Below are 20358 nucleotides of genomic sequence, written 5' to 3'. Positions count from 1 at the left end.
ATATTTTTTTAGAAATTTGTGTAGATGGACACTTTTTTTTACATCGGAGTGGGGGAAATGGACACTTTTTTGTGTCTGTTCATTCCTGCTTGCAATTCCTACTTTCTGTGGATGTACAACTATGGTTGTTTGGGCGTGGTTGTTCATTTCAATAAAATGATTGTTGATCAACCACGTCTTCGTCATTCTCTCAATGTGCAGGCAAAAGTGACAGTATTTTATATCAACACAAAAATAACACAATCTGCGAGATGTGTAACCCGAAAGTTTGCACCTGTGGAATGTGCGGATTACGCGCTTTCCAGCATGCTTCGCTATAGTTAAAATGATCACTTATGACTGGCTTATGCCTCTTTAAGGTGTTTGTACAGACAGAGTGTAAAAAGTTTGCCGTTTTTAGTGTACAGTGTACAGTTAAATCATTTTGACTTTTGGTCTGAATCTGGCACCTGTCAGAGTGGTTGTGAATTTCGTGCTATATACAATTTGTTTCCACTTTTAAAATTAGAATGACAGAGGAGTAGTTGATATCAGAGGAATCGCTAAATTACGCAGATCGCTGTACACACTTTGTTTGATCAGGTTTGCAAGGCGGGCCAACTCAAAGCTTTTTTCCAAACAGTTCCGCGGGCGGAATGAAATTGCAGCGCGGGTCAGATTTGGCCCCTGGGCCTGAGATTGACACGTATGGTCTACTGTGTCTTTGTTTGGACAGTCACTTACAGAGACTGCTTTTATTTCACACCCTGGCCCTCGTGCTAAGCCGCCCCAGATCTTAACTTTATCTCAGTGCAGCTGCTCTTCTTTGAAAGCTAATGAACTGTAGAGACTGACCGGTCCTGTTGGCTGTGGTGGAGAGAATGTAGAGCTTATACCAGAATTCATGTACCTAAACCGCACTGACCATAAAACAATGGAGTGGGGCAGAGGAAGACTTACTGTACATCTCCAGTTGTCTCATCTTTAAAGTTGTGCTATTAATCCATGAAGAAGCACGGTTTTCATAGGAAACCTTGTAAAAATTTTAAACATGTCATGACATACAAAATGTAGTGAACAGGCGTACAATATGGACTTGAATGGTAACGTGTTGTAATGTTTGGCTAATGTCACTGTTGCGGCATTTACTAAATTTAAGTTGTTTGCGGCACAGCCACAGAGTGGTTGTGTGTTCAAACGTTGCATTCAAATGATTATTGAATCTCTTTCCTCCATGTGACAGAGCAAGCTAACAACTTTGACGCTGAAAAATGAGCAAGCATAACTGTGGTAAAAAAAAGTGCATAAATCAATAACCTTGAAGAAAGTACGGGCATTTTTTATTAGCATCATGCTTCTATTATCAACACAAAATCAGTCCAGATTAACAGATCCAAATTAGACATCAAGAGGATTACCTTTAATTTGATCCATCCTACTGCTGTTGTTTCTAAACATAGGAGGGTGTCTAATAAGATAGGTCTTAATGTGTGCCAGTTCGATGCTTCATTCGTCTGTTGTCTTTGTTTTACTTAAGCAAAAGTGGCCTCAAATTACAGGTAGTGTTAAAAGCATTGCATTTTGTTTAAAAATTGGTGTGGAACGGTTTATTTGCTTTTCAAGTTGCATTAGGGAACATCATGTCGGTACATGTGCGCTATTCAACTTGTCTGAAAAGGAGTAGGAAGAAGCAGATCATATAATCCTACCCCTTCTTCATGTCTACATCTGATAGTTCATTCACTGTTGACACCATTTCACTTGCTTACATTTTGTCATTTACATTTTGTGTTAAAAAAAAATATCAAAAAGCAAATAGGAGTTAAAATAATGCCACTATAAAGCTTGTGCAAATTTAAAGAAAATGCAAGAAATATAAGGTTAAAATTTCATAAAAGTATTTAAAAAGGAATGAATTGTTAATATAAATAATAATAAATTGTTAAATTAGAATAAGTGGAGACATTAAATAAAATAATCTGCGTTTCTGTAGAGATGTTATTGATTGTTGTTGAATTCAAGCTGCGCCAATCCTTTGTGAGTCTTGTCTTTAATTTTAAAATTTAATTTGAATTTCCTGTCGAGATGTCATTTTCAATATATCCAGTTCTTTGATGTCTTTGACAACAAGTACTTTGGATTCCTCCCGGTTTTCCATTTAACTTGATTTAGCAGTTAATGCTCCAAATGCTTTAAATTTTCTCCGGCTTCCTTAAGTCACACGCTTTCTTGGCGATGTCAGAGCTGCGTTTTGTCAGATGCTCATTGAAGTTAGAGAAGGGGCTTGATCATGACAATAGTTAACCACGTGAAACATGCGGTCGGTCACATTTTTTCCCCAATTAATAGAAGTAGTGTCATTGTTCAAAATGTTATCACATATGAACCATCACTGAGAACTGTGACCATTCATTTTCTATGCCGCTTGTCCTCACTAGGGTCGTGGAGGTATGCTGGAGCCTGTCCCAGCTGATTTTGGGCAAGAGGGGCGACAGGTTGGCAGCCAATCACAGGGCACATATAGACAAACCACTCACACTCACATTCATATTCATACCTACAGTATGTACAATTTAGAGCCTCCAATTAACCTAACGTGCATATATGTTTGGAATGTGGGAAGAAGCCGGGGTACACACGCAATACTTTGCTGCAACCAGCAGAAGTGCTATTGAGTCAGTATTAAGTAGTATATGCCCTGAAGAAGAACATCATAACGTCAGCTCTCTGTCAGGTCAAAACCCCTCCTCTCTTTGCCACTGTGTTGATATTATTTGGACAGTGCACCGCTGACTGCATTTATAGTGATATATTCATATGTCTCAACTAAGCTGTAGATACTTTATATTGTTTTATGTGCTCATCTAATGTGAATAGGTTAAGTCGGGCCTAAAGCGTGACTGTTAAAACTATTGCTGCAAAACAGATTATTCATGGAAAAAAAACGCATCTTTGTGAAAAACACATTTTTCTTAGTATTTTAAATAATTCGTAATGAGCAGTCCTAAAAACTAACAACCAATTAATTTGTTAATTTTCCACATAGTCTATCAAGAAAATGTAGTCAAATGCGCACCACTAATCTTATGCTTTTGAACAGGGCAGGGGATGCCAGAAATCATTCTCCTTTGTCAACAAAAACCAGAGCAACAGATGAAAAAAAAAATAACAGAGGTCTGCAGGGGTCTTTCTGCTGCCGACAGCACAGGAGTGAACATTCATATTGCCAGGGGTCCTGGGAACCGCATCGGCACTCGGGTCATTACTCAGCGATGGATGGGGGCTGGGATGGAACAGACCTACACACAGGTCACAGGGGCCGTAACGAGAACCAGATGTGCTGTGAGGACAGGGAAATACACGGACAAGGACCTCTTCCACATTAAAAAATGCATGTACGCACGCACGCAATGTAGTCTGAGGTATTCGAGGAATGTACAGGTCTGTAATATAAGTACTGTTTAGCTCCAATGTGATTATGTTAGTTGTATTACTGAGAAGGAATTAATTTACTATTTGTTTTACGTAGGGGAAAATGTGTGTGTATAAACTGTGATGTGATATTTCCTGTTACCTCATGACCTTGCATCTCTGAATCATGAATGACATTTGAATACTTGTTAAATTTGTCAATCTCCTACGTATTAGTGTTTCTGCTCAGATGGTCCTGGATTTGAACTGTGACTAAAACCATAAATCTGGGTGGAAGAAGCAAACTCAACACTTCAAGGAAGGAAGCAAATTCACTGGGCTGTTGAACAATGAACTGACACATCTGCTTCGGTGGCTGCAAGATAAGACACTTGTTAGGCAGTGTCTTAGTGCTAATGAATTTTCTTACTGCTGTAGAAGACTTGGGCCCTCAGAGTTTTCACTGGACAGACGCAAGCAGAAAATAAAATGCAATAAACATGAACTTCAATTCAGCAAAACCCAATCTGCATCGTTAGTTGATTTTGGCTCCTGCCTTCCAATACGGAGCACATGGAGTGCTGAACAAGGCCTGTCGTGACCCGGCCTGTCTTTTGCGTGTAAGCACATACATCAACACAGTCTGACGGAGGAGGTGGGGCTGTTGTTTGAGGTGCAAGGGCCTCGATCTGATAAGCCTTTTTACAATGAAAACAATGAGGTGAATGTTGACAAGCCTGTGTGAAGCAACGTTTTGGGAGGAATTTAGTAGTTGGGTGGCGCTTTTTCCTTATTATGGCTGTAAATTTTTCTTTGTAACAGGATCCCCAAGTTGTAACAGACTGAAGTTGTGCTAGTATTAACACAGATACAAGGTTTACATAGAATTTTCTAAATCATCGTGAAAGAGCAGCAATTACTTTGCTAATGAGAAACTTCATAATTGATGGGTAATTTACAAACACAAACAGCACCTACGCATTTGGAAGGTCGTCAAAGCAGAATATAAGTGGAATGTTTTATTTAAATTACCTTCAACCATGTCACACGTATTAGTCTTAATTTAGCATCAAGGGAACAAATAACATCTTAGTGGCATGAGTGGCCGCCCATTGCTCTAAATTGATTCGACGACACCTACAGTATAACGACATGTATTTTCTTTGAATGTCTACAGCAAAGATATGTGTGTGTTTGAATGTGGTGCTGATGTAGGTAAGAATCACTGAATAACTACCTCCTTCCCCCGGCATGACTGCAAAACTGACTCCCTGGGTGCCTTTTAGAGAACAGAGCACGTCATCTATATTGTGAATAATGATTTTGCTGATAGTGAGGTGAAGCTGATGGAATTTGATGCCTTATTAAGTCAATTTCATCTATGGTTTGTTACCACATAGTGGCGGATTGAAAAGGTGTGAGCGTTTGCTCTATGGGAGATAAAATTGTTATAACAGAATACAAAACAAAGATTGTTTTACTCACATGGCAGAAGTTTCTTTGCATGTGTTTGCTGCTATGTATGGATGATGTTTCTTTGGGATATTCCAATTTAGAGCTCAATTTACGGACATGTGAAGATCAAAATGTGTTCTAAATATACTGCTATAGGATACACACGTAAGGTAAAGCATTTGTAGTGATGGAAATTGGACATTGCATTTCCTTGCAATAAATCATTATTTTCTGGTAAAATTAACTTAAATGGCAGAAAATAAAGTTTTTAACACCATTTTCTGAGTAATCAAACATTAAAGCAAGCAAAAAAGTGCACTTTGCACTAGTCTGTAGGGTTGCAATTAACTCTTTCACTGCCAAAGACGTCTATTGTCTTTTCAAAAAGTAACGTTGACTGCTAAAGACTTCTATTAACGTCTTTTGCTTTTTTCCGCGGGAGCAACAGATCGAAGTCTTATTCACCTTGTGTGAAAATTTCTGACTTGAAGGCAATGTATTTGTCCTCCCAGTAGGGGGCAAAGGTTCTCTTTTCCTCCAACTGGCAGCGTCAGATTCTCTATGAATAAGACCGATTGTGGGTTGAGGGAGGAAAAAGGCGAAACACATGCAGAAATCGAGCGGAGACAAAAAAATACAGGCAGCTAGCACTGTCGCAGAGCTTGTCGAGGGGTGGATCTGCCTTTAGTAGTGACGCGATCGCGAAAGATAGAGGTGACATGGGTGATGTAGACACAAATGCAGTTGACAATGGCAGCCGAAGCAGCAAGCTAGTGGTTAGCGTTACTCAGTGATGTGGCGCGACACTGGAGCCTGACTCTGGAAGCAGTTCAGAGTCGGGTGACTCACAACCCCGATTCTTCTGACGAGTGGCTGCCGTCTGGATCGGTCAGCAGCAGGAATTAATCCCCACATCCAGCAGACCCCACTGTCACTCTGCTTGAATTCGCTTCTCTGCAGAAAAAGCTAGTTTTCTATGTTTTTTGGTCAAAATCAGGTGTTTTTGTTGAAACTACCCTATGTTCTACCGCCAATATCTGAAGACCCAAATATACCTTACGACCCACAAAGGCTAGAAACAAACATTTTTTTTCTGATGAAAGAAGAGCGTTTCTTTAAATAGTTTCAATGTTTATGTAGTCCTAAAACTCAGTATTTTGTGGGTCTTGAAAGTTCAGCAAATTGCCCAAAAACTCTGGCAGTTTGGAGCTCTCTGCTCTGAACATGGCTGGCAGTCATTGAGTTAAGGGATGTGGTAATCTCCCTCAAAGTTCGGATTCTGTGCTTGTTTTATGTAACACTCCCTGAGGTATCGTGCCATTGCAGCATGGCTGGTAGCTTTGTTTTTTAAGTCTCACACTCCTTCTCACGGCATTTGTCTCAGCACTTGTCCACCTGTTTGAATAGTCTCATATGTCATTGTGAGGAGACCCCATGTCACAGGGTTGCCTGAGAATCCAGAGCCACCAACCAGCCTGATGTATTGATACACCGCTAGGATATTAGTAATCATAGTATGTTGGAAGTAGCTCAGTCCCGTGTTTAGTCCACCACCACCACCCACTGCCTTTCAGACATTTACTTTAATACCCCTCCTTTTCCTAAATCTCTCTTACTCACGCAGAGCCCTATTGGCACTGGGTCATCTTGTTTTTCTATTTTAAGGCTGTTCTGTTTTCCTTGTTCCATTTACAGTAAGTGAATGCATGAAACCGGCGCTACTTGTTTCTTAAAGTTACAGGGCGTTTTTTTGTTCCTACTGCCATTGTACACTGAGATTGTATTGCACAGTGACTGATGTTGCGCTTAATGCCTTTCTTTTCAAACGAGAAAAGTATTTGTAGTATCCATCTTAAGTTCAGCCGATTTATTGTAATCCCTCTCATGAAGTTAATAAAATGAGTCTCTGCGGGATAGAGAACCATGTTGATTGTGTTGTCAGACTCGAGGAAATAGCTGTGGTCAGCTTTCTTGAAATTGGCCCAGCCGCCATGCAGCCGCGTGATTTGTGCATTCAGCTAGCTGAATGAAGCAGCTGTGTTTGAGGTTCAGAGTGGACTGCAGTCAAATGTTCCCCCTCTGTGAGGTCAGATGACCTAAAAGGCCGCCGCAGGACATGCACACGCACTATAAAGAGGACACACGAAGAATGGGACATGGCTTTATTTTCATATTAAGTGTGTTCAAGTGGCTAATGCATTTTGGGTCATCAGCTGAGTGGTTGTTCTTGGTATATTAGATACATTGTCAATCTTTTTATGCTGCGTATGCATTCCCTTTGGTGTCAGTTCATATCACATCACATCAAAATGAGTCAAACAGAGAATTTAAACCAATATTTTTACTTGAGTGAGTCAGTGGTCACTAAGTCAGTGGTCACCTACTTGTATTGGAATAATTAGATTTACAAATAAAATAAAATTAAACAATTCATCCATCCATCCATTTTCTGTGCTGCTAATTAGGGTCGCGGGGGTATGCTGGAGCCTATCTCAGCTGACTTCATGTGAGAGGCGGGGTACGCCCTGGACTATATGTCCAGACTGGCCCTGGACATATAGACAAACATTCACGCTCACATTCATACCTATGGACAATTTAGAGTCGCCAATTAACCTAACTTGCATGTTTTTCGAATGTGGGAGGAAACCGGAGTACCCGGTGAAAACCCACACATGCACGGGGGGAACATGCAAACTCCACACAGACATGCCCAAGGTCTTCCCGATCACCTGACTGTGTGGCCAACATGCTAACCACTCATCCACCGTGCGGCTGAAACGATTAATCTAATACCAAAATAGTTGTGTCACGCGCCGGTGTTGTGGCGGTGGCCTCTGTAATGCAGAAAGAAGACCAAATGAAGGTAAAATGTTCAAGTTGTCAATTAATTAGATAATTAATCATCAATTCACTGATTAATTGTTGCAGCTCTTTATTTCACTATTATGGATTTTACTGGATTGGTTAATTTGTAGCATTTGTATTCATTCTTTTAAAGGTAGCGTTACAATGCAGAAGTTTACCATGTTTTGACGTTGTGCTCCGTCTCTTCATAAGGCTTTTTTGACAGTATTATCACCTTTTTAGGGGTAAAAACACACCTCAGAACAAATTGGTGGCACCATACGGATTACTGCCACAATCCAGCTGGTGCTCAGCTCTGATATTTTCACTCTCGCCTGCCACAACTGAGATGGAGGAAGCAGTGAAGAAAGACGAGGGCTCGCTATCTGTGTGCTCAGAGGACATGGGGCATGTCCTGTTTGCGTGGCAAGCCATCCAGCCGTACAGTAGCAACCTCTTTGCCATCTTGTTTCCTGACATGGTGCCATTCAGTTCTGTCCCAAACTTACATGGGCATGGGTCCTTCAAATTTAACTGGCGACACAGAATCTAGAACAACTGGGGTTCTAATTCAGACCATGAAATTTGCAAAAAATGTGAATTTTTACATTGTAGTTCAATAATATGACTTAGAATTAGTAAACTTAGTATCCTTGTGCCTGTTAATTCATGTTTGTGCACAGTTCCTTTTTATCTTGTTAAGTAGGGCTTGCTTTTGATGATTTCTATACCAGGGTCATGTACGCTATAATATGCATGTTAATTGCTTCATACTGATGAGCTACAGAATATCCCAGCTGACTTTGGGTGGAATAATGAGTGCGGGAGTGAATTAATGAATTGCACTACTCATTGCACTACGCTGTGTAATTAATATGATATTTTTTCTGGTCATCTTTTAACCAAATTGGACACAAGCTGAGCTACTCATGTGAGATTTTTTTTTATGTCAAAATGATGACTGCAGTTGCTCAGCATTTGGGTGACTCATTTGTTCCTTCTGGAAAGAGAAATTAATTCTATTATCACATTTACAAAATTAACAGCCGTTTCAGGCAACAGTTGTGTATGTTTTGGTCATATATTGTTTTTGTTAATTTCATTTGAAATAAATGGAAAATGATGGCATATCGAACAAAAACAATCCACTTAGTTTCAGCTCTTTCTCCATTGTAGTTGTACTTGTTGTTGGTGACAGTGTTTTCACAATACTGACCTGCATAGGACTCCACATAAACCTGAATTCGGACAAACTGCAGTTTGTTTCATTCATTCTGCTTTTGTGTTGATTAATCCTGTTCTCTCACCCTAGTTTGAACTCTTGGCTAAACGCATCACTCTCTAAATTAAGATTTGTTTAACTATTACACATTTATAGTTACACATTTTGCTGATCAAGAACAGCCACACTGCACAAACTGAAATCTAAGCTTGAAGGAAATCTAAGTGTAAACTAAGTAAAAAAGACTTAACAAAAGAGTTTTTCTTATCAGCCACTTACTGTGTTGGACTAATTTGCTTATCTTAAGTAATATGCACTACAATCTGAGATATACAGTACCTCTTATTCATACCAAGCTTATACCCTAGCCCTACTTACAACCTAAGATAAGTTGGTAGTTATTAAATTCTTATGTTCGTAGAACAAAAAACAAGATTTGGCTTGCCAAAAAAAACTTGTCACAAGTCACATGTCAAATTTATATACAGTCATGGCCAAGAATACTGGCATGTCAATGATGCCAATGTATTTGGCCATGGCTGTATAAATTAGGTTGCTTTGATTGTATTCCATACAGGCATAGCCAAAACCATTGGCATCTTTGGCCAAAAACATCAGTTTCAAGATTCCACCAATTGATTAGGTTTGCCATTAAGTCTGGGATCACTGTAGGATGTGCATTTTGGTTAGACTAAATTAAAACTTTATGCCGAAAGAAAATGCTGAAGCGTTTCAACCAACTTTCCATTATCAAAAGTCTTGTCACCTGTCTTAATGGAGGCATGACGGTCCATTTGACATTTTGTCAAAGTCATCTCCTCTAAATGTGGCTGCTGTGCACTTCGGGGAGATCTTCATAACTGTCCATTAAACTGAGGTGCAGAGGCTTTGGCTTCCATGTGGTGTGGATGCAGAGACAAAAGAGCACATTCCTCTGTGGAGAGAGGAGACAGTGATGGAAATGTTAAAGATGTAGAGTTATAGGGAAATTAAGTGAGTGTAGTTTCCTCAAATAGCCCCAGTGGTCCTTCATCAGGGTCAGAGGAACCTGTTTGCTATTCTTGTCCAGTCGCAGTTCTCCATCAGTGCTCTAAGGAGAGATAAAATTAGGCACCAGAGTTAAATCTTATTAGCGGTTGTCCCACTGGCAACCCCCCTTTGTGCAGTATTTTGTGTGTGCGTGTAAGAGCGAATCTGAGTTTAAAGACATCTTAAAATCAGTCAGAGGGCGATGTTAGGACTTGATTTTTGCTTGTATTTCATTTTAGTCTGGGTTTTAAGTTTCTGAATACAAAAACGTTTTAGTTTTTGAAACTAATGTTTAAATATAGAACGGTAATCAATGCCTCACGCTTGTTAGTCAGAGCACTATAATTTTGTCCAGCACAGATATTTTGCTTGCATGCTTGCCAGCACTTGCAATCCAGCAGGAGCCCCCCTGCCGGGGGCCTCAAAGCAATCTACCTCCACTGAAATGTCAATGAATTCATTTTGAATCTGCCTCTCCTTTCACTGGAGAATTTAAGACCATCCTCAAAGAATGCAGTATGAAGTCAAACGGGGCAAATACTAGTCAATATTGGCCCAAAACCTTCAGATGTTGAAGATGAAGAGGAATAAATACATCAAAATGAACAAAATAATGGCTTGGACTGTCCCAACTAGAGCCTAAGCCTAAATTCAGTTGAAAATGGCTTTTGCTCTGTGACAGATTTTGAGTGCTTTTGCAAGAGTGGTCCGATATTGCAAAGTCGCAATGTACCATTATTTTAATAATCAATTCATTGGTTGATTATTTTTTTGATTAATCTATGAATTGGATTAAAAAAAAGAACATTTTTTAATTTCCGCCACTTAGCAGCACTCCCTTTTAAGAATGCATGATTGGACTTTTTTCCCCTCCCCAAATCATAGCAAAGACGGCGAAGAAGAGTTGTGCATGAATGTATGCATTTTCCTACGCACAAGTACAAGTGGGTAAATCCTATACTTTGCGTGGGAATGTTCTTATGCATGCTCATCATACACATCTCCGCAGGGGCTTGCTTTGCAAGATATCAGAAAGAAAATAAAATGTTGATGGCTCTTTTCCAAAGTCAAAGTTGATGTGACTATCTTGTTTAGCCTGAAACACAAAGATTATAGGTCTGCTTTCATGGATGACTAAGGACATTTAAAAAAAGTCACATTTGAGAGGCTGAAATCACTATATTTACAGTACATTTTTAAATGAAACGAATAATGGATTACCAAAATAGTTGTTGAATAATTGGATAATCGATGAATAATCTATTCAACTGACGGTAACTGCATTTATGGTAGATCCTTGCTATTTTGGGGGATAGGAATAGAGGTTACCAGCGAATAGTGACAAAATGCAGTTAATAGAAACATCCATAAAAATGCCAATTGTTGACATTCAAATAAAGCCTGGATTATGCTGCTGCTTTGAGGCACCACCACCGTATGATTCGCCAGCTCAGTCCTCCAAACTGTCCTGCATAGCTTAAGTTGCCATTTTACATGGGGGCATGACGAAATATCGATATATCAAACTATCGTGACATTTATCGATACACGCTTGCCGTGTGTCATTTTTTGCATTATTATTAAAATACAGCCACTAGGGCTACTCCGATCAGAGTTTTATGCTGCCAATTCCGATACAGATCATCCATGAGTGAGATCGACCCATTTTAACAATTTTTTTTGTCCTTTATTTAACCAGGAGAACCTCATTGAGATTAAAAATCTCTTTTTCAAGAGTGTCCTGGCCAAGAGGCAGCACAATTTACGAGTTACATTAGACATTCATACACACATAATAAAAAAATAAAACAATAAAAATACAAGGTAATAAAATTAGTCAGCATTTACAGTATGATGATTTTTCAACCCAAACATTTAAAAGTCTCTCAAAAGAGTAAATTGAGACCAACTGATGCAGCTTCAAGTCAGATTGGAGCTTATTCCAGGAAAATGGTGCAGAATAACTGAATGCCTTTTTAAACTTGTTCTGAGTTTACTCTTGGAACAGTCAACATGATAAAGTCTTCAGATCTCAAGTTATAGCGATTGGTTTCTCTGGGCAAAATGTAATCACATACAGTTATATACCTAGGCAGCAGTCCGAGCATAGCTTTATATACAAAGAGGTACCAATGTTTCAGCCTGCGTAAAGACAAGGAAGACCAGCCGACATTATCATAAAGAACACAATGATGTGTGAAGGATTTTAGGTTTGTAATGAACTTCAAAGCACCGTGATAAACAGTATCAAGGGCATGTAAGGCCTTAGCTGGCGCATCCCATACCCATCACATGGATCAACTGTACATTTTTCTATTTATTTATGATGAGTGTTTTTGGCCAGGGCCGCCGGCAAATAGGTAATTATTAAAAAATTAACTTTGGGGTGGATAGTTTGATTTGACACAAACCTGAATTTAATTTAATGCATGTTTTGGAGTAATACTGATACATGGGAAATAAATTGTTCAATAATTTCTTCTTCTTTCTTCTAGTTCAAGATAACAAAATTAACAGAACAAAATAATACAAATAAATATCTTTATTAAATAGAAATCTATCCTGCTTAACTTAAAACATACTCTAACATACTCCAGGTTGCAGGGATCTCCAGCTTTCATCACTATGAGAGCTGTCAACTACCTGAATGGTGGTAGCAACCTTACGTGACACAGCACACATGTAGGGTTTGAAATAGACCGATACTAATTGTTAGCCGATCGATTGGAGCACCCCTGCTATAAACGTCTTCCACCATTCTTCCTCAGTGAGTCACCATTTTACATGTCGTCCAGGAGGAGCTCCTTGTGAGTGGCAGAAAACTGGGCGGAAGTCACAGAAGAAGAAGACAAAACAAACAAATGCCTCCCAATGGCGGTGAAGTTAAACGGAAAGATACGCCAGCATAGTTGAAATCACAAGTGTGTACTCACTTTTGCTTTTACATTGCGGATGAGACAACGCTGACACTGCAGGATGAAAGAAGTGTCTCACAAAAATACAACACCTGCACAGCCACCTCGTTCGTCACCACGCTCGTGGAGAAAACTGTGCCTAGTAAGAGAAATGTTGATTTGTACACACTTGTAGTGCATTTTAAATTGTCAAATAAGTATAGGTACTCTCCACTAATGAATGACAATGAACGATGATCAAAGGAGAACATGGAATCAAAGTCAGGGCTAGCCTTTAACCTGGTGAGACTACTACTACAACCGCGCTTTCGCCTCCAAAGATAGAATTTTTTTTTATTAGACCTGATTATGCCGTGTGATGTCAAAGGCAATGATACACTCTGTGCCTTTGTGACTGAGCTGCCTCCCTCATGATGAACCCAACTTCCTGCCCAACCCTCTTCAATTTCCTCTTGCTCGCTTCTTGGGCACCCTTCTTCCCCCTGCATGCACTGAACACACATGGACAACAGCGCACACACTTTTTCTGATGAGCTAAATTGCAATGAATTCTGTGAAATTCCTCTGCTAATGAGGGTGAGCTCATTAAGCTATCTGCATGAGGGTCTACAACACGTTCGTATGAGATAATCCCTCAACTGTTAATATGACTAATAGGGCAGCCTTTGAACTCCAGCGGACTGATCATAAAATGTATCGGACTTGATTTGCCAGAGAATTATGGCAAGACCTTCTCTGTCCATTAGTAAAGTATTTTTTGTTCAGTCTAATGAAACACTCCTTTTAAAGCTGAATTTGTTTTCTCTCAACGTTGCTGCTCTTAATTCTCTGCGAAGATCAATTAATTAGTAGGTCTGAGCAACTGCAGTAGTTAAGTCTCTTTGTAGTATCCATCCATCCATTTTCTATACCACTTCTCATTAGGGTCGCGGGGGCTGCTGGAGCCTATCCCAGCTGACTTCGGGCGACAGGTCACCCGGAGAACATGCAAGCTTCGCACAGAAAATGCCCAATGGAGATTCAAACCCAGGCTGTGACTGTGTGGCCAACATGCTAACCACTAGACCACCGTGCTTTGTAGTATTTCCCGGATAAACTGAATTTTATGGAATTCCCAAATTATAAGGTAATTCTGTTTTACAGCTAACATTTGTTACATGTATCCCACGGAATGAAATAGCTTTCATAAATTTTATATTTTTAAATAAAAAAATAAATCAAACCATATTCATTAAATGTTTTAATTAATTTCTCATTCTGTTGGACATTGTATAAGAGTCAGACAGTTCAGGGTCCTCCTTTTGTTAAACATGTGCTGTATGTGCCGGAAAAGAAAACATTCATGAGAGATTGAATAGCCTGAACAGGCTACATGTTACATAAGAGGGAATAATGGAGCGGAGAGTGATAGAATGTACCCTTCTCAAACATATCGACTTTTCTAGGATTTATAATGATGGCATGTGTACAAGTCAGGATTTTTTTTGTTGTTTTAAGGGCCGGTGTATGCATGCCCTCTTTTGCTGTCTGAATCCAACTTGGACCTTGCTGTGAGGACAGTTCTCATCGACCCGTGAGCTAGCAGTTCTACAGCAGTTCTGCCATGACTCTGTAAACTTTATACCCTCATCAAGTCCACAAAGTTGAGGTCTGTCGTAGTGGACACGAAACCCATTTGCTGATGCATGCACAGGGAAAACGCCTGTTTTTATATTTTAGTGGATGCATATTTAAGCCAGTAGACCAGGGGTATCGCAGGTTTAAATGAAGCTACACAGAGTTAATATCATTTCAGTTGTGTTTATCACACTCTATTTATCCATGGACAACTCCTATTCCAACATACTATGTTACCACCACCATAGTTATTTGATCGCTACATTATTTCTAGTTTGTTCAATAGCATCATCTGTGTATCATTGCTGTCCAAAAGCATCTCAATTTTGTGACCAAAATGACTTATGTACATTGGATGAAAATAAAATAAAAAAAAAAAAAACATGGATATCCATGTTATTGGGGGTTTTTTTGGGAGAGGAGAGAGAAATACTAAACTGGCCCTTGACTGACTCTAAAAATGGAAGACGACGTAAAGATACTTTATTAAACTCTAACAGAAATTCACACACAGACGACTATACTGTATTTTTACCCTTTTTCCTTCACCTCATATTTGCTCCCAAATGCTGATACTATGTGGGAATGCATAAAGGTAAGATTTGCTGACCTTTTTGAGTGCTAATGTGCATATTTGTTCGGTGCACAACCTCTCTGAAAACAAGTCCAGGCTCATACTGGTGGATCGTGGATCTGTATTCATCTTGTACATTTAATTTGATGTTTTTTCTGTCATAGTTTTATGCAATACATTCTAAATAAGATAAATTAGATTGCTATAATGTACGTACTGTGTGTTTTACTCATGTGTTGATGACTAGCTCGTCTGCTGCTAATGCTAGCGCTGCTAGCGCGTCAGCTGTGGTCACATTGACATAAGCCCTTACATAACTGTCCTCGGCTATGCCTACCGTTTACTAGCAGCTCGTACCCAAATTTTAGCTCGCACTTCACAGTGACAGTACATACAAATAACTTTGGTAACCATAATGGTTACTTATCCATTCTATAGCGACGCTACTTATTCTGTGCAAAATTGCAATAAGCTACAGTCCATCGAAGCTATCATTTGGTGAGAAGTGAGTTCCCTGGTCCGTGTGTATGTCTTGAGCTAGGCCTGTCACGATAATCAATGAATCAATTAATCGCACGATAAATAAAAATGAATAATTTTGCTAGCCTTGATCTATTGATAAGTGCATGTGTGTTTGTTTTCCTCCTGTCTCTCTACCGAATGGGCTGGATGACAGAGGTTTCACTCTGTGCATGTCTCAGCACCATGGCACGGTGGTTCTATAGGGCAATGATTGGACTAAGTGAAACCTCCTGTCTCTTTGTCCCAGTGGGGAGAGGTGGAGCGCGAGCAAGTGTCCACTCGCTAGCTGTTTTTCCTGTGCTCCACGATCGAATACTTTTCTTTCGTGCCTGTTGTGTACAAAACACGATATGATGTCAATTTCAGCCTGTTTCCACACCGTCACTGTGTGACATGAAAAAGTTTGTGACAAAGACAATCAAATAATACAAAGCTCCGACAAAACGTTACACCCCATTAAACGTAAACGGTGTATTCCACAAACAACATTGCTAAAAGTCAATTAAGGAACTTAAGGAAGTGTATGTACAAATGAGCATTGACACACAATGTCAACTTCAGGGTATTTCTGGGTTATTTCTTTATTTATTGGTCAATATCCCGACAACAACGAATGTGACACTGATTCAAAATCAGAAATATTGTGCTTGATTGTGATTTTTGTGTAAGTGCAATTTTTGCTAAGAGACTGAGTCTATTTTATTTTCATTGGGGGGTTGCGGTCTTTTTTTTGTTTAAATGTAATACTTTATTTGATTGTTTGTTTAATTTTATTTAAAAGCTTTTGACATTCCAGTTACAATCTTAAATACTTGTTACTAAATGAAAGTTGCTTTTGATATGGTGTATTCCCGTTATTATGCCATAAAGAATCATTACATTAATTAAAAAAATAATGTTGACAATAATATTGTTTTTCGGCCATAATTTTTGGGACAATTATTGACCAGCAAAATGTGTTATCGTGACAGGACTATCTTGAACTATTTGACTGGCAAACAATCCCACTCCCATTCCCAAGTATGGGCAATATTCAAAGTGTTGAATTAACATATTTGGTTTGTGGGAGGAAGTTAGGGAGAACACACAGATTCTCACATGCAAATTTTACACAAATTATGTGTAATCAGAATCATTCAGAATAGGCTAAATTTACTGCGGTGAGGTGAACAGTGACAAGAGAACATGAAATTACTAAATGTAGTTTGGTAGAAATGCTGTCCAACCGTGCAAACTTTTTTGACTATTCTACCACTTTCTAAGTTCCACCTTCATTATATACACAACTAGAGTCATGGAGAGTAAATTGCTTGTCTCATTCCCTCAATTTGTCACAAGTCGCTGATGCATGGCACTGAGTTTGCTCAAATAAATGTTTAATGTGTGCAATGGAAAGGAACTATGTCATGGGTGGTTTCTCTTGAGTTTAATAAGGCAATAATGGTCTTCTGTCCATGGAATTACATAAATCCGCAAGTGCAATTCAAGACTCCATGTGGAAAGCAGGTTCATATCACTATAATGCAGCCACAGACCTCTCCCCTCGTTATCTCCAGACAGTTTTGGTCATTGTAAAACAACAAAAACAGCATTTACTGCAGTTGAGACGTAAGACTTTTTGAATAGATGTTTTCCCACTAGGTGCATTTGTCTGGCAGAGATTGCACAAACATACACATAAACATGACTTTTAATGACCTCGATGAATTAATGCTGCTGTTGAGTAATAAGCTACTCGGAGGAGCCCGTGATAAGCCTTTTCTGCTCTATCTGTGACCAGCTTACTGCATCAGTAATGGTCACTCTCAAGTCCTGAATCCACATTTTTCCAGCCGTTGTAAATGGCTTTCTCCCCCTTAGTGGAAATACATTAAACCTCAGAGAAACAATGTGGTCTGGAATAAATGGCCAAAATCATTAGCCATTAAGTGTTGTTGCTGATTGCAATATGATGATTAAGCTGGAGGGTAGACATTTAGCATGGAATGGACATACTTGAGTGAAGCGTGTGTGTGAGTGTGAATATGTTGGTAACAGTTGAGCTGTTCTTAATGGGAGGTGACCTCTGGAAGTGCATGCGTACATGTTTGCATTAATGCGTGTGCATGCTTGTTTGCCTTGAAACTAATTGCTGTTGGGAATGTTGTTTTATGTGCATGTGTAGGCAAAATGGAGCTAATTTGTAGTCTACCAACTTTTTAAGAGGAGTTCACAACCCTTTTGATATAATAAATCAGGCTGTGATAATCTTTGCTGGAATGTATTGTAGAATACTAAGGGTGGAACTCGCTTGAGTAACTCACAATATATTATATATAGTATCACAATACATAGAACCATGTGTAGGTAAACCAAGCTGTAAGTGGGGTGGGTAAATAAAATGATTTAAAGTATGACATAATAAATTGTTTTCATTGGTTGTTGGTATTTGTTCTTAACATGTTGACAATAATATCTGTGAGCGTCAGTTTGTGGGACAATAAACATTTCAAAACACACCTGCATTGTTTTGTGACTCGGTTAAATATAACATTTTGTTTGTCCAGTCATTTTTTCATTTTACTTTTCATAAAATACTGACAGATCCGATACCAGATCTTTGTGCTCTAAAATCGATTCTCAAATATCGCCTGCTTCATGTGCGCAATGAGGTTTGTCATATTAATATTAATTATTAATTATTTTACTGCCACATGGCTGACATCACTCCTGCTCCTTGCTACTTTGTTAGCATGCTAGCACTGTTGTTTTGATCACGTGGGCTCTAACTGGTCGCAGCTGGATAGATGTGCTGGGGAAGAGTCTGGAATGGACTGCTTGTATCAGAAAATATTTACTAAAAACAAATTTGTCATACTGCTGTCATCCGCCAGTAAAACAACTATAAAATAAGAGTGAAATGAAGTTGTGATTTTCAAAGGCCCCTCAGGACCTGTCCACACAGCAACGTTCTTGGAATTTTTTTTTGGCGGGTTGAAAAAAAGTCACATCTAAACTGTGCCAGATTAGTAAATAGTTGCGTCCAGACGAGAGCGGATCACTGAGTGAAAACTATGTAATACACAAGGCACACCTACGCGTGACACGCGGACAGAATCACGTGACACACCAAACCACAAAAGAAGAAAGAACGCATCCGCACAAGTTTGTCGTCTTATACTTTCCAAGGCTTGTCTAAACTTACGACGAAGTGGAATTACATGTGGGTCATTTTGGGAGTATAAGACAAGAAAACATTCGAAATATTCAGATATTATGTTGGCTTGTCGTCAGAGCTCATTATGTGTGAGGCAGTGACGTCATCGTTTTTAAATTGTAGCAGATTTGCTAGTCCAAAGTCTGTCCTTGGCACGCTTTTCCATGGCGGAACATCTTCTGAGTTTTATTTATTTTCATCTGCGTCAGTGTTTGTGTTTCCCCCAGTGTGTGTTGAAGAAAGATAGTCAGGACAGCTGATGGTAGAGGCACTCTCGGGTAATACACATTCAATCCCAAACTTTCCTATATCTGAGGCACAGTATCAAAACAACTGTTTAGAAATGTGCCGAAATCCAATACCGAAGAAACTGACGCGGCAAATGGCGTCTTTTGAAAATGTAAACAGTCGTACTCCATCTGCTCGCGTGTTCCAGGAAAAACCTGGCACACAATGAGCGGGCATAATATAAAAAAATATATATAACCACATACATTTGAACAAAAGTGCGCCCCAACAATATAGAATCCAATGTATTGCATTGGCACTTCTGGGTGGGAGGGTTCTCGAAGTGATGTCACTTGGCTTTCAGAAACGAAAAGTGTAAAAAAAAAGGGTAAATATTTCATTGGTGAAAATAACAAGATTAACATGTTTTGGTGTCATGAGCACTTGAAATGAAATCAAGTTTTCTGAAGCATGGTGTAAGTCAAACACAGAATACCTCACCGCAAAACAATGCAGACAGAAATGCAGAACACACCAGAAGCAGCTGTTTATGTTTGACAGGTTCTTCATGCCTTTGATCTAATGGCCTGTGTGGAGGAATTGATCACTGCATTGTTTCATGACACTGCTTAATGGACCTCGCCACCCTCCTCCTTGCTTATCTTTGATGCATCCCACCTTCCAGGCTCTTATCTTGGCAAACACAATGAACTAAATACCTGCTCCTCTTTTCTTCTGAGGGGGAACTATTCGCTGGACTAATGCCTTTTTGATGTCAGTATTTTTACTCGCATTCATTGCATTCTTTTTTGGTGGTGGTCTTAAATGGGTTTCTACACACATACACTTTCAGACATACTCATTGTCATGTGGTTATTAGGACTCTCCAGACTGTCCACTGGCTTTGCATACAAGGGCCTTATGTGTCAGCCTATAGATACAATTGGTTCGGTTACTTTGATTTAAATAGAAGGCATGAAGGAACGCTGCAACACAAATTGCAGTATCTCTACATCATCCTCCACTGGGACTTAAAGAAATCCATGTCTGTTTCTGTGCTTATGCAGTTTTCTGCTGTTTGTACAATATACTGTATACACACAAGTGAAAATCTAATGTATTACTCTTATATAACTGCATTTTAGGTTTGCTTGGCCCACTGCTAAGCATAAATGTTTTCAGCCTGCTTATAATTAACAGTCCTGTAATTGTGTTTATTTCAGGTTTTTGGTGATTATTATCACTTCAGGCATCGTACAGTGGTGAAGCGATCACTGTCTGATCACAGGAGCACACAGGTCCGTCTTCTTAAACATCCCAAGGTAAGAAGTTTCATATTTTGTATAAACAATAAATGTTTTGG

At 39.3% G+C, this 20358-nt stretch overlaps 1 protein-coding gene across 2 annotated transcripts in view; it reads left to right on the top strand.

The window, feature by feature from the left end:
• The window catches only part of furina (furin (paired basic amino acid cleaving enzyme) a), a 71322-nt gene that overhangs the window by 15181 nt on the left and 35783 nt on the right, over positions 1–20358 (top strand). For both annotated transcript variants that reach the window (XM_054769896.1, XM_054769897.1), the window contains exon 3: positions 20219–20317. In XM_054769896.1, the coding sequence (XP_054625871.1) occupies positions 20219–20317 (99 nt within the window). The remainder of the gene's footprint in view (positions 1–20218; positions 20318–20358) is intronic.

The sequence above is a fragment of the Dunckerocampus dactyliophorus genome, chromosome 3 (genome assembly GCF_027744805.1).
Source record: "Dunckerocampus dactyliophorus isolate RoL2022-P2 chromosome 3, RoL_Ddac_1.1, whole genome shotgun sequence".
Classification (NCBI taxonomy): domain Eukaryota; kingdom Metazoa; phylum Chordata; class Actinopteri; order Syngnathiformes; family Syngnathidae; genus Dunckerocampus; species Dunckerocampus dactyliophorus.
The sequence above is the reverse complement of the archived record's forward strand: the minus strand, read 5'-3'. Positions and strand labels throughout refer to the sequence as shown.